This window comes from Hyaena hyaena, unplaced genomic scaffold, assembly GCF_003009895.1.
Source record: "Hyaena hyaena isolate Hyena2069 unplaced genomic scaffold, ASM300989v1 scaffold_790, whole genome shotgun sequence".
NCBI lineage: Eukaryota > Metazoa > Chordata > Mammalia > Carnivora > Hyaenidae > Hyaena > Hyaena hyaena.
This window is the reverse complement of record NW_024081412.1, coordinates 206,156-220,348: the sequence shown is the minus strand read 5'-3', so window position 1 is coordinate 220,348 and position 14,193 is coordinate 206,156. Positions and strand designations below refer to the sequence as shown.

General features: G+C 45.2%; 1 protein-coding gene across 5 annotated transcripts in view; it reads left to right on the top strand.

Annotated features, from left to right (window-relative positions):
- ZNF496 (zinc finger protein 496) overlaps positions 1-14,193 on the top strand; it is a 41,465-nt gene that overhangs the window by 4,294 nt on the left and 22,978 nt on the right. For all 5 annotated transcript variants that reach the window (XM_039218792.1, XM_039218791.1, XM_039218795.1 and 2 more), the window contains one exon: positions 1,610-1,686. In XM_039218792.1, the coding sequence (XP_039074723.1) occupies positions 1,610-1,686 (77 nt within the window). The remainder of the gene's footprint in view (positions 1-1,609; positions 1,687-14,193) is intronic.

The following is a 14,193-nucleotide window of genomic DNA, read 5'->3' as shown; positions in this document are numbered from 1 at the left end:
TTTTTTTTTTTTTTTTTTAAGTTTATTTTGAGAGAGAGAGAGAGCATGAGCAGGGAAGGGGCAGGGAGAGGGTGAGAGTCCCAGACACTCTCTGCGCTGTCAACACGGAGCCTGACTTGGGGCTTGACCTCCCAACCATGAGCTCATGACCCGAGGGGAAATCCAGATTCGCACTTGAGTGACTGAACCGCCAGGCACCCAGTGTCCTTCCTAATCTTGAAGGTCTTCCTCAAAAGCCAGATTTTCTTGGAGACAGAGCTCTGTAGACGGATGCGCGTGGCCCCTGCATTCATTTCTCCTGGGGGCACCGCAAGGCGGGGCTGTGGTCCCTCCCTCCGAAGGCAGGTAGGAGAGCAGATTCCGTCACCCCCTCCTTGAATCCAAGCGCGCTCTCCCTGAGCTCCCACAGCTGGCTCACCTCCTGGTGTCTTGCTTGAGCAGAGCTGAGAGGTGAGGAACGCTGGCTTTGGGTGTTAGTTTTGGCAGTGACCTAGGGTCAGCCTCTGGGATTTCGTCTCAACCAGGACATCATAGTACAGCTTTCCAAGTCTTAATGTTTAACCATTTTTTGGAGATGGAGAAAACCGCAAGCAGGCTCCACACCATCATCCACACCGTCAGTGCGGAGTCTGATGTGGGGCTCAAACTCAGACCTGCAAGATCGTGACCTGAGCCAAAGTCAAGAGTCAGAGTCTTGACCGACCGAGCCAGCCAGGCGCCCCGAAAGGAGCACATTCTGAAACGTGGCTTGGGTTCACACGACAGCCCCCTGGGCCAGGTGTGTGGCTCTCTCCCTGCCAGCAGAAGCCTGAGGCAGGTGACGAGTCCCAGCCAGGCGAGGGACGTCGGAGGAGAATGTAGTAGAGGTCCCAGCAGCTCTCAGTGAGGGTGAGAGGTGACCCTAGGACTGCAGTCCCTGCAGGTTTGTGTGACGGTAGCTCTCCAGGAGCCCCTCACAGTGCTAAGTCTTCCTTATGCAGCTTTGCAGTTGATGAAGTTAAAATAAAATAATAGGGGCACCTGGACAGCTCAGTCAGCTGAGCATCTCACTCTTGATTTCAGTTCAAGTCATGATCCCAGGGTCATGGGTTTAAGCCCCATGTTGGGCTTTACACTGAGTGTGTAGCCTCTTTGGCCTCCTTGGCATTTTCTCTCTTTCCTCTGCCCCTCCCTGCTCATACCCTTTGTCTCTAAAAAAAAAACAAAAAAAACCCAAAACACAAATAAATAAAAAAAGGGATGCCTGGGTGGCTCAGTCGGTTAAGTGTCCAAGTTCAGCTCAAGTCATGATCTCACAGTTTGTGAGTTCAAGCCCTGCGTCGGGCTCTGTGCTGACACCTCAGAGCCTGGAGCCTGTTTCCGATTTCTGTTTCTCCCTCTCTGCTCCTCCCTGCTCATTCTTTCTCTTTTAAAAAAATAAAATAATAGACACTGCACATACACAAAAAGGCTCCCTTGTGGTCGAGCCCATGTGACCCAGCCATTCCCTCTCACTGGTGACCTAAATCCTTGTGGTTCGCAAGTGCTTTTTCCCTGCGTCATCCTGTAGTCCTCATCCTGCAGATGAGGAGACCTGAGGTTGATGAGGCCCACGTTTCCTCTCTTTCAGTCCTGCAAGAGCCTGCTGTTCTCCAAGATGCAAGTCTGAAGGACCCGCAGCAGGTGACTGCCCTGCAGCTGCCCCCGGTGAGTGAGTGTGCGTGGCCGTGGCAGAGCCCGACCTCTGCATACCAACTGTGATGGTCGGGTTTCTCTGTGTGAAGAAAGGGAGGCCACTCTCTCATACTCCGCAGGGTATATTTTATACGGTGATAACCACAGTAATTCTATTGCAGAAATGCTAGGAAATGGAGGGAAAGAGCAGAGATCGGGTCAGTACCGAATACCGAATGCAGGCAGGCGTGTTCTTGGGGAGTTCCCTGGGCCTTACCCTCTGTTGTGATTCTGCACAAGGCCGTGCAAAGCTTACCTTGTTGGGCGTCCCTGTGGGTAGGAGAGTTGGTCCAATGGGGGGGGGGGGTCTCAGGTACTTCCTTCCAGCCCCATTGCCTCTGGCCACACTTTCTCATCACACCGCTTCATGTCTCTCTGTAACGCTTTCCGCGGGCTGGCATGCGACTTGGGTATTGCAGTCCCATCTGGCTGCACGAGAAAGTGGGTGACGTGAAGGCGTGGACCTTATCTGGTGGTTGTTCCTCGCAGATGGAGGACCATCTGAAGGACGGTAGGCACACGGTAATCCCGTCCCAAGGTTGCGCTCAGCACAGTGCATTCAGACAACCCGAAGCCTGGGTCTGTGGTACCCAGCAGGTGGGGTGGGGCGTCTCCTTCCCCAAGAGCTGTGTCTGCGGGCTCTGTGTTCACACGTGTCCATATCTCCCATGTAGTGTGCTGGCTGCTGAATACAAGCGTGAGCCCGGGGAGGGAAAGCTCTGGTTTCTTAATAAAGATTGATACTTTTGGGGCGCCCGGGTGGCTCAGTCAGTTAAGCATCCGACTTCGGCTCAGGTCATGGTCTCGTGGTTCATGGGTTCTAGCCCTGCGTCAGGCTCTATGCTGACAGTTCAGAGCCCGGAGCCTGCTTCAGATTCTGTGTTTCCCTCTCTCTCTCTGCCCTTCTCCCTCTCTCTCTCGAAAATAAATAAACATGTAAAAATTTAAAGAAAAAGAACTTATTTAAAGATTGATACTTTTGACCAGTGTGACACACAGAGGTGCTGGGACCTTCGTATATAGTGAGCCTTGGTACTCATCTTTGACTTTCTCCACGTTCCTGCAAAGGCCACAGTGAACAGGAGACAGTTTTTGGTAACTCTGCTCAGTGCAGTGAAAGTCCCCATCTCAAAAGTCTTTATTTCTCAGTCTAACATTCTTAAAAATTTATTTATATTTCTTTTTAAGTTTATTTATTTTGAGAGAGAGAGAGAGAGAGTGTAAGGGAGAGGCAGAGAGAATCCCAAGCAGGCTCCATGCTGTCAGCACAGAGTCTGACATGTTGCTCGAACTCAGGAACCATGAGACATGATCTGAGCAAAAATTAAGAGTAGGATGCTTAACCAACTGAGCCCCCCAGGTGCCACACATTTTTTTTCTTATCCCCCCCCTTTTTTTTTTTAAGTTTATTTTAAGAGAGACAGAGACAGTATGAGCAGGAGAGGTGCAGAGAGACAGCAAGAGAGAAAATCCCGAGCAGGCTCCATGCTATCAGCACAGAACCCCATGCGGGGCCCGTATTCACAAAATCATGACATCAAGACCTGAGCCTAAACCAAGAGTCGGACGCCTAACCCACTGAGCATCAAAGGCGCCCCTCATTTTCAATTGTCGTAAATTACATGTTACATAAAATTTACCATCTTAACTATTTTTATGTGTAGTAGTATTTGTAAGTGTTCAGTGATATTATGTATTTCACAGTGTCATGCAGCCTGTCTCCAGAACTTTCTCATCTTCCCAAAGTGAAACTCCTCACTGGTTCAGGGAATAGCTCTGTCCCCAGAGAAATGACCGTTGTACTTTCTCTATGAACCCGGCTACCTTACCTAGCTTGTGTAAGTGGAATTGCACCTTTGTGACTGGTTTACTTCATGTAGGGTAGTGTCTTCAGGGTCCATCCATACTGTGTCCTGAACAGGACTTCCTTCCTTTGTGAGGCTGATAATATTCCGTAGTGTGTGTATGATCACGTTGTTTATTCACGTGTTGGTGGACCCTTGGTTTATCTCCACCTGTTGGCTCTCTTGAGTAATGCTGCTGTGAACAGGGGTACACGGAACATTTATTTTTGATCTTTTTTCTTTGGATAACTGTACGTTCATAGGCAGTTGTAAGAAATAGCAGAGATCTCTTGTTCTCTTTACGCTGAACAGTAAGTCTTGTGGAAACACAGCCCCAGATCACAGCCTGTGCACTGGCATTGATACACACATGATACAGAACATTTGCATCACCACAACCATCCCTCCTGTTGCCTTTTATAGCGAACCCACGGCTCCTTTGCGCCGTCTTCTCATTGGCCAACTAACTTCATGGACATTGTGTAGGTGGCCCCCTGTGTCTGGGGATTGACTGTCTTCGGTCAGCACGGTCTGAGGAGCTGTGAGTGGGACTCCATGGTCCAGATACGCCACAGTGTTTTTGCCCTTGCACTTGTTGAACAGCCTCTGGTTGTTTCCAGTTTGGGGCCATTCTGCATAAAGCTGTTATACGTATTTGTGTAAGGTTTTTATGTGAGCGTCACTATGTGTCTCTGGGGTAAATGCCCAGGTACATGGTCCCTGGGTTGTGTGCTAAGTGCAAATTTAGTTCTTTTTTCCGGAGAGGCTGTTCAGCATCACATTCCCATGAGCAGTGTGTGAGTGACCTCCATTCTCACATCCTTATCGCCACCGTTCACTGTTTGCGCTCTGTTTTATTTTAGCCATTCGGAGGGGTGTGCTGTGATGTCTCCTTTTGGCTTACCTTTTCATTCCCTGAGGGCTGATGATTGGGCACCTTTTCCTATGTGTTGTCTGGGCATCCATATATCTATTGTCTTCCATGAAATATCTCCTCACAACTTTTACTCATGTGCTGATTGGAGCATGGACATTTTTACTCTTACTTTGAGAGCTCCTTATATATTTGCCCTTTGTTGGATATGTGCTTGTGTTTTGTTTTGGTTTTGGATATGTGCTTTTTGTAAACGTTTCTTCTTGTGCTGGAGCTTGACTTTCCTTCCCTTTAACAGGGTCTTCCCCTCCAACCAAAGTTTCATTCATTTTATTTTACTGTATTTTATCTTTATTTTATTTATTTTTTAATTAAAGTATAGTTGATTTAGTCTGATTTGTCAGTTTTTCCTATTAAGGATCATGCTTTTGTTGTGAAGTCTAAGTTTAAATTTTAAGTCTGTGATTGATTTAATCCATGATCTATGATCCAATTGGATTTCAGTCCATGATGTCTAAGTTTTTATTTATTTTTTAAAATTTATTTATTTTGAGAGAGAGCCAGGGAGGTAAAGAGAGGGAGAGAAGAGTCTAAGCAGTTTCCACACTGCCAGCGCAGAGCCTGATGTGGGGCTCCATGCCACAAACCTCGAGATCATTACCTGAGCTGAAGTGAAGAGTTGGACACTCACTCATCTGACTGAGCCACCCAGGTGCCCCTATTATCTCTACCTGTTAAATAAGTTTTGAGACTTTGGTTGTGGTATATTCATTTGTGTCAGTGGATGTCTGGTTGTTCTAGCCCCATTTGTTGGAAAGGTTTTGGGGGCTCCTGTGTGGCTAGGTGGGTTTAGTGTTTGACTCTTGACTTCGACCCAGGTCATGATCTCACAGTTCTCTCTCTCTATCTCTCTCTTCCCCTCCCCTGCTCTCTCTCTCGCTTTCAAAATAAATAAACATTAAAAAAAAAAAGATTTTCTTCTCTCCGTTGAATTACTTTTGCTCCTTGGTCAAACATCAGTTGAGGGGTGCCTGGGTGGCCCAGTTGGTTGAGTGCCTGACTTCTGATTTTGGCTCAGGTCATGATCCCAGGGCCTGAGATCAATCCCCACATTCATGCTGGGGGTGGAGCCTGCTTAAGATTGTTTCTCTCTCCGTCTGCCCCAGTTCTTGCATGCGCACACTTGTACTTTTTTTCTCTCTCTCTCTCTTTAAAAAAAGCAAAAACTCCCTTGGGCATATTTCTGTAGGTCTGTTCCTGGGTGCTTTCCTGTGTGTTATTGACCTAGTTCTCTCTATAATACTACACAGCTTTTTTTTTTTTTAATTTTTAAATGTTTTTTATTTATTTCTGAGAGAGAGAGAGAGATAGTGTGAGCAGGGGAAGGTCAGAGAGAGAGGGAGATACAGAATCTGAAACAGTCTCCAGGCTCTGAGCTAGCTGTCAGCACAGAGCCCGACACAGGGCTTGAACCCATGAACCATGAGATCATGAACTGAGATGTCAGACTCTTAACTGACTGAGCCACCCAGGTGCCCCTAATACTACACAGCTTTGCTGCAGCTATTTACTAAGACTTCAAAGTGAGGACCCTATTGCTCCCATTGTGTTGTTTTTAAAAGTTTCTTTAGCTGTTTTTGTCCCTTTGCCTTTCTCTGTAAGTTTTAGAGTAATCTTGTCCATATCTACAAAGAGTCTTTGGAAATTTCGATAGGGATTTTGTTGAGCCTGTGTATGAGTTTGGGGAGCACTGACATTTTTACCCTGCTGAATCATTCTGTTTGTGAATGTGGAATGCCTCTCCATTTACTTATTTCTTTCTCTGTTTTGTTTTGGCTTTTTCTTTTTAAGATTTTTTATTTTATTTTTTCATAAGTAATCTTTATACCCAGTGTGGGGCTGGAACTCAAAACCCTGAGATCAAGACTTGCACATTTCCCCGATTGAGTCAGTGGGCGCCCCCCCCATTTACTTAACTTCTTTGATTTCTTTCATCAGTGCTGTGTAGTCCTCAGCTTGTAAATCCTGTACATGTTTTGTTAAATTTACAAATTTACTTCATTTTTTGAGCAATTATAAATGATAATATCATTTTTTTAGTATTTTGATTTCTAGTATAAGACATGTAGTGAAAGGGTGCCTGGGTGGCTTAGTCGGTTAAGTGTCGTACTCTGGATTTCGGCTCAGGTCATGATCACACAGTCGTGAGTTTGAGCCCTGCATCAGGCTCTGTGCAGACAGTGTAGAGCTTCCTTGGAGTTCTCTCTCTCCTGCTCTCTCTGCCCCTCCCCTGCTTGCGCACACAGGCTTTCTCTCTCCCAAAATAAATAAACTTAAAAAAAAAAAAGAAATGCAGTTGATTTTTGTATGTTGATTCTGTATTCTGTGACTTTGCTGGATCAACATGCCATTTAAGGAGAGGATTTTGTTGGTTTGTTTTTAAATAGAGTTCTCTTGATTTTCTATGTAAACCATCATGCTATCTGCAAATAAAATCCTTTTTATTTCTTTCCAATTATATGCCTTTAAAGTGTATTTGTTTATTTGAGAGAGATAGAGATAGGGCATGATCAGGGAGGGGCAGAGAGAGGGGGAGAGACAGGTTCCCAAGCAGGCTCTGTGGTGTCAGCACAGAGCCGGACACAGGGTCCAAACCCATGGAACTGAGCCAAAACCAAGAGTCGGACGCTTAAGCGACTGAGCCACTCAGGAGCCCCCCAGTTACATGCCTTTATTTCCTTTCCTTATTTCATTCAGCTGGTGAGGACCTCGAGCTCTTTGTGGAAAAGCAGTGATGGGAGCAGATGTCCTTGTTCCCAATCTTAGAGGGAATGCATTCAGTCTCTCACCACTTGGTATGTTAGCTCTAGGTTTTTTGTAAATTCTCTTTATCCAGTTGAGAAACTTCCTCAATTCCCGTTTCTCTGGAGTTTTTATTATGGGTGAATTTTGTCCGGTGCTTTTTTGCTTTGAATGATCACATGAATTTTCTTATGACTGTTACTACTGTGGGTTATATTTATTGATTTTTGAATATTGAACTGGCCTTGCCTCCCTGGAAGAAGCCCCTTCTTATCTTGGAGTAACATTCTGTTGATATATTGCCAGATTTTATTTGCTCTTACTGTTGATCCTTGAACATGCGATTTTGAACTGTGTTTGTCCGCTTGTATGCAGATTTTTTTCGACAAATACAGTACATTACTGTAAATGCATTTTCCTTAGGATTTTCTTAATAATAATCTCTTTTGTTACTTTACTAATGATTTGTAAGAATACAGTATAAAATACATATAACATATAAAATATGGGTTAACTGTTTATATCGCTGGAAAAGCTTCCTTATGGTAAAGAGCAGGTGATTAGTAAAGTTTTGGGTAAGTCAGAAGGTATACATGGGTTTTCTATTGCAGTGGGGGAGGATCAGTGTCCATAACCCCTAGTTGTTCAAGGGTCATCTGCATTTTGTTAAGAATTTCTGTATCTGTACTCATGGGTGAGATACAGGCCTGTTTTTTTTTTCTTTACCATCTTTTTGGTATCAGGGTAATACTAGCTTCATATGGTGAATCAGGAAATGTTCTTTTTTATTTTCTAAAAGATACTGTTTAGAATTGGTTTTATTTATTTATTATTTTTTAAATTCTCTTTTAGAGAGAGAGAGAGAGTGCACACACGAAGTGGGGAGGGGCAGAGGGAGAGAGGGAGAGAATCCCAAGCAGAGTCCATACTCAGTGCGAAGCCCAACATGGTGCTCCATCTCAGGACCTCTGGGATCATGACCTGAGCCAAAACCAAGAGCCAGAAACTCAACCCTGAGCCACCCAAGCGGCCCTAGACTTGGTTTTGATTCTTTCAACATTCGGTAGAGTTCGCTAGTGGAAGCATATGAATGGTAGATTTCGTGGGAGTGGAGGGGAAGTGGTATTTTATAGATCCAACTTCCTTAATGGTGACAGAGCTGTTCATGTGATCTGATAGTGGTTAGGTTCTGTGGTACGTGTTTCTCAAGTTATCCACTCATTGTATTGAAGTTGTCAAATTTATTGCATGTAGACTTTCTTGTGGTATTCCTTTATCATCTTTTTGATATCGGCACCGTCTGCGATACCCCAGTTTCATCTCTGATATTGGAAACTTGTGTCTTCTGTCTCTCTCTTTTTTTTTTTTCCTGGTCAGTCTTGTTAGAGGTTTTCACTTTTTTTTTTTGTTTGTTTAATATTTTTATTTATTTCTAGGAGAGAGAGAGAGACAGTGAGCAGGGGAGGGTCAGAGAGAGAAGGAGATAACAGACTCTGAAATAGGCTCCAGGCTCTGAGCTGGCAGTCAGCACAGAGCCCGACATGGGGCTCGAACCCACGAACCACGAGATCATGACCCAAGCGAAAGCCGGACGCTTAACCGACTAAGCCACCCAGGTGCCCCTAGAGGTTTTCACTTCTGTTGACCGTTTCAAAGAACTAGTTCATTGTTTCATTGGTTTTTCTGTTATTTTTCTGTTTTCAATTTCATTGATTTCTGCTCTCTTCTTGATTGTTTTCTTCTTCCTACATGCTTTGGGTTTATTTTATTACTCCCTTTCTAGGTTCATGAGGTGGGAGCTTCAATTATTGGTTTGAGACTTTCCCTCAAATGGAAGCATTTTTTTTTTTAATATTTTTATTTATTTCTAGGAGAGAGAGAGAGAGAGACAGCGTGAGCAGGGGAGGGTCAGAGAGAGAGGGAGACACAGACTCTGAAATAGGCTCCAGGCTCTGAGCTGGCAGTCAGCACAGAGCCCGACGCGGGGCTCGAACCCACGAACCATGAGATCATGACCTAAGCGAAAGTCGGACGCTTAACCGACTAAGCCACCCAGGCGCCCCAAATGGAAGCATTTTTTAATGTAAGCATTTTAGTGGTATAAATTTTCCTCTGAGAACTACTTTAACTGTATCCCACAAATTACCGTATGATGTAGTTTTACTTTCATTTATTTCTGTGTATTTCTTAATTTCTCGAGACTTCTTCTTTGACCCAAGAGTTATTTTTTTTTTCATTTTTTTAATTTATTTCTAGGAGAGAGAGAGACAGCGTGAGCAGGGGAGGGTCAGAGAGAGAGGGAGTCACAGACTGAAACAGGCTCCAGGCTCTGAGCTGGCAGTCAGCACAGAGCCCAACATGGGGCTCGAACCCACGAAACACGAGATCATGACCTAAGCGAAAGTCGGACGCTTAACGGACTAAGCCACCCAGGCGCCCCGACCCAAGAGTTATTTTTAAATGTGGTATTTCATTTCTGAGGGCTTGGAGATTTTCATTTTATTTTCTATTATAGATTTCTGGTTTGGTTCCATTATGATCCAAGAATCTACTCTGTATTTCTTTCAAATTTGTTGGGAGTTTCTCCTCTCGCTCCAGGATTTTGATGACCCAGTGTATGGTCTGTTGTGGTATAGTCCTGTGCACATGGGAAAACAAGGTGTATTCTGCTGGTGTTGGGTGAAATTTTTATAGATGTTGATTAGAACCTCTTGGTTGGTGGTACCATCAAGTTACTCTCTTCTTGCTCTCCGGTGGCCCCAGAACGGACTGGATCCCCTCCCACTAGTCAATTCAACCTTTCCTTGGCAACTTGCTCTTCACAGAAACTGGCCTCAGGCAGATGCACACAGGCCCCTCCACAAACCAGCGTGGAGCCTCCTCACTGCCAGGGCCCGCCACCACTCGGGGGCTCACACTTTAGTTGGCACAGACGGGAAAAACGGTGCTTTTTGGTTTTCTGGTCTGCAGAGCCTACTTTTGAGGTATTAGTTTGATTTTTTTTTTTTTTTTTTTTTTTTTTAAGAAATCCTTTACCCTAGGGGAGCCTGGGTGGCTTAGTTGGTTAAGCGTCCTACTTTCCCTTAGGTCATGATCTCGCGGTTCGTGGGTTCGAGCCCCGCGTCGGGCTCTATGCTGACTGCCAGCTCAGAGCCTAGAGCCTGTTTCAGTCTGTGATTCCCTCTCTGACCCTCCCCTGCTCACGCTGTCTCTCTCTCTCTCTCTCTCCTAGAAATAAATAAAACATTAAAAAAAAAAAAAAAAGAAATCCTTTACCCTAAAGTTTCACCTATTGTCACCAGTTATGGTCTTCTCAGTAAAGGATCAACCAAGGGGCCACCTCTTAGTTGGTGGTACTATCAGGTTACTCTTCTCTGTTTTCTATCAGTTGTTGAGAGAGGGATATCGAAGTCTCCAACTGTAGTAGTTGATTTGTCTGTTTTCCTTTGAGTTCTGTCAAGTTTTTTCCTTGTATATTTTTCACCTCTGTTGTTTGGTACATAACACATTTAGGATTGCTATGCCCTCTTGGTGGGCGACCCTTTTATTATATAGTGTGTCTCTCTAGTAATTTTCTTTGCTCTGAAGTCTGCCTCATCTGGTATTAATATAGCTACTCCTATACCTTTTGGTCAGTGATTGTGTAATGTATACCTTCCATCTTTTTGCTTCCAACCTTCCAAATCATCATGTTTGAAGTGAGTTTCTTTTAGATAGCATATAGTTAGGGGCACCTGGGTGGCTCAGTTGGTTAAGTGTCTGACTCTTGGTTTCAGCTCAGGTCATGATCTCACAGTTGATGAGTTTGAGCCCTGCGTGGGGCTCTGCACTCACTTGCAGAGCCTGCTTTGGATCTTCTGTTTCCCCCTTTCTGGCCCGTCCCCACTTGTGCACGCTCTCTCTCTCTCTCCCTCAAAAATAAATAAATGGTAAAAAGAAATTAGATAGCATATAGTTAAGTCAGGTTTTTTTGTTTTGTATTAATTATAAATACATATTTAAAATTTAAGGAATTTTGTTTTAATATTTATTTATTTTTGGGAGAGAGAGAAAGACAGAATACAAGTGGGGGAGGGCCAGAGAGAGAGGGAGACGCAGAATCTGAGGCAGGGTCCAGGCTCTGAGCTGTCAGCACAGAGCCTGATGCGGAGCTCGAACACACAAACTGAGATCATGACCTGAGCTGAAGTCAGACGCTTAAACCAACTGAGCCACCCAGACGCCCCCATATTTTTTTAAAGTTTACTTTATTATTTATTTTGAGAGAAAAAGATCCCTAGTGGGGGAGGGCCAGAGAGGGAAGGAGAGAGAATCCCAAGCAGGCTCTATGCTGTCAGCAGAGCCCGACTCAGGGCTCCATCTCATAAATCATGACCTGTGCCAATATCAAGAGTTGGATGCTTAACCGACTGAGCCACCCGGGTGTCCCAAAATGTGTGTTTTATAAAGAGATGCCTTATAGGAGGGCCACAGATGGTCCCAGGGAACGTTCAGGAGCCTGACTGAAGTTTGGTCAATCAGAATCTGTCGGTGCAGCTTTTTTAGTGATTGCTGTGGGTATTGAATTATGTACCTATGTATATCTGTGTACATAGGGATATATACAGACATCTATATATTGATTTTATTGATTCAAAGCAGAAATCACTATATCCATAAACAGATACTTCTCTATATAATATATATAGTATAGGCATATATGTAGATATATATCTTACCACAGCCCTTTACATCCCTTCATCCTCCCCCTTTTGTATTAAAGGGATTTAGAGGTTGCCTGGGTGGCTCAGTTGGTTGAGCCACTTTGATTTCAGCTCAGGTCATGATCTTGCAGTTCGTGGCTTTAAGCCCCATATTGGGATCTGTGCTGACAGCTCAGAGCCTGGAGCCTGCTTCAGGTTCTGTGTCTCCCTCTCTCTCTGATCCTCCCCTGCTCATGCTTTCTTACCTGTCTCTCAAAACTAAACATTAAAAAAAAAATTTTTTTTAATAAAAAATAAAGTTTTTTTTAAAGAGGTGATTTAAATAGTTCCTCTAGATACTTTTTTTTTTTTCTTGACAGAGAGAAAGAGAAAGTGTGCACGCAAGTAGGGGAATGGCAGAGAGAGAAGGAGACACAGAATCTGAAGCAGGCTCCAGTCTCTGAGCTGTCAGCACAGAGCCCAAGACGGGGCCCAAACTCACAAACCCTGAGATCATGACCTGAGCCAAAGTTGGACACTCAACTGACTGAGCCCCCCAGGTTTCCCTCCTAAGATACATTTAGAACTGCATCAGACAGTGTCAGAGTTATTTAGAAAACTTAAATGGAGAAGGAAAGCCTAGTGCATCTCCAAGCTTTCCTTGCCATTTTCTTTCTTTCGGTTCATTCCCTGGCTTCGTTTCTGTTGAGAGAACTTCCCTCAGGAAGTTCCTTCCTTTCTTACAGGGGTGGACTCAGTTGTGATCCGCCTGAGAATGCCTGGATCCCTCCCTTCCTGCATCTGTTTTCTCCCAGCCCAGGCTCCACGCTGGGCCAATTCCATCAGGGCCTGGAGGTAGTGGTTTCTCACCAGAGATGGGGATTTCCTTCCCTCATGTGGGGAAGCTGTCAGTTGGTAGTGTAGTTAGGGTGTGCCTGGGTGCATATTTCCTTGGATTACCTGTTTGGGGGTGGCTCTCTTCCTGAATGAGCAGGTCTATGTCTGGTTCCAGAGAAGGGAATTCTCAAGGCCTGGTTTCTTTGAGGCCTTTTTCGGCCCCACCCTGTGTGCCCCTCTAGGACATGTTCTTGAAGTTCCACAGGCACTAGAGACTGTTAAAGCATCTGCTCAGCAGTTTGGCTTTTCCTGTCCTCACAGGTTCACAAGACTCTGTCCTCTGTGCCCTTCCTTCTGCTGCTGAGCTTATCCATGAGCTCTGTGGTTCTCAGTTCTTATATCTCTATTTACTTACTCTTCATATCTCCTGTTTTTACTCACTTTGCGATCTAATTCTCACTGTCACCAGCAATTTTCTTTGTTTCTTTTTTTTTTTTTTTAAATGTTTATTTAGTTTTGAAAGTGAGAGAGAGACAGAGCACGGGAGGTGGGGGGCCAGAGAGGGAGACACAGAATCTGAAGCAGGCTCCAGGCTTCAAGCTGTCAGGACAGAGCCCAACATAGGGCTCGAACTCACGAGCTGTGAGATCATGACCTGAGCTGAAGTTGGATGTTTAGCTGATTGAGCCACCCAGGTGTCCCGGTATTTTTAGATTTTTAAAGTGCTTTCCTATCTTAAAAAAATTTTTTTAATGTTTATTTATTGTTGTAAGAGAGAGACAGAATATGAGTAGGGGAGGGGCAGAGAGAGACAGAAACACAATCAGAAGCAGGCTCCGAGCTGTCAATACAGAGCCGGAGGCAGGGCTTGAACTCACCAGTGGTGAGATCATAACCCAAGCTGAAGTCAAATGCTTAACCGACAGAGCCTCTCAGGTGCCCCTGATTTTCTATGTTATGACCTTCTGGGTTCCCTTGAAATGTGTTCAGCTGGGTTTTCACTCTGACACCTGCTTGAGCAGAAGACCCCACGGGGTGGGCGGTCATGTTCTGTTCCTGCCACGTGAGGAAAGGAGTCCGGACCCCTCCTCGGTACCAGGGTGGGGGGCTCCTTGACTGGGACAGAGTTCTGGCTGCTCACGTGGTCTCCCTGGATGACTGTGGGTTTGGGGGCGGGCAGGGAGGGGTGAACTGTTCCAGCCAGCAGGACGGGAACCCTGGCTCCCTGCTCAGCTGTCTCGGAGACCACCACACCCAGAGTGGGATGTCAGGATGCCTGGTGTTAGCCTGGTGAGGGCGTTCCATGTCTGTGCCTCCAGCACGGGTGGGAGGCGGTGCCATTTTCTGCTGGGTAGAGGAGAGCATTGAGTGCCCGGCTGGCTGTGCTGCCCCTTTCCTGGTCCCACGGCTGAGTTGACAGTTTTCGCTGGGTTTTGTTTTT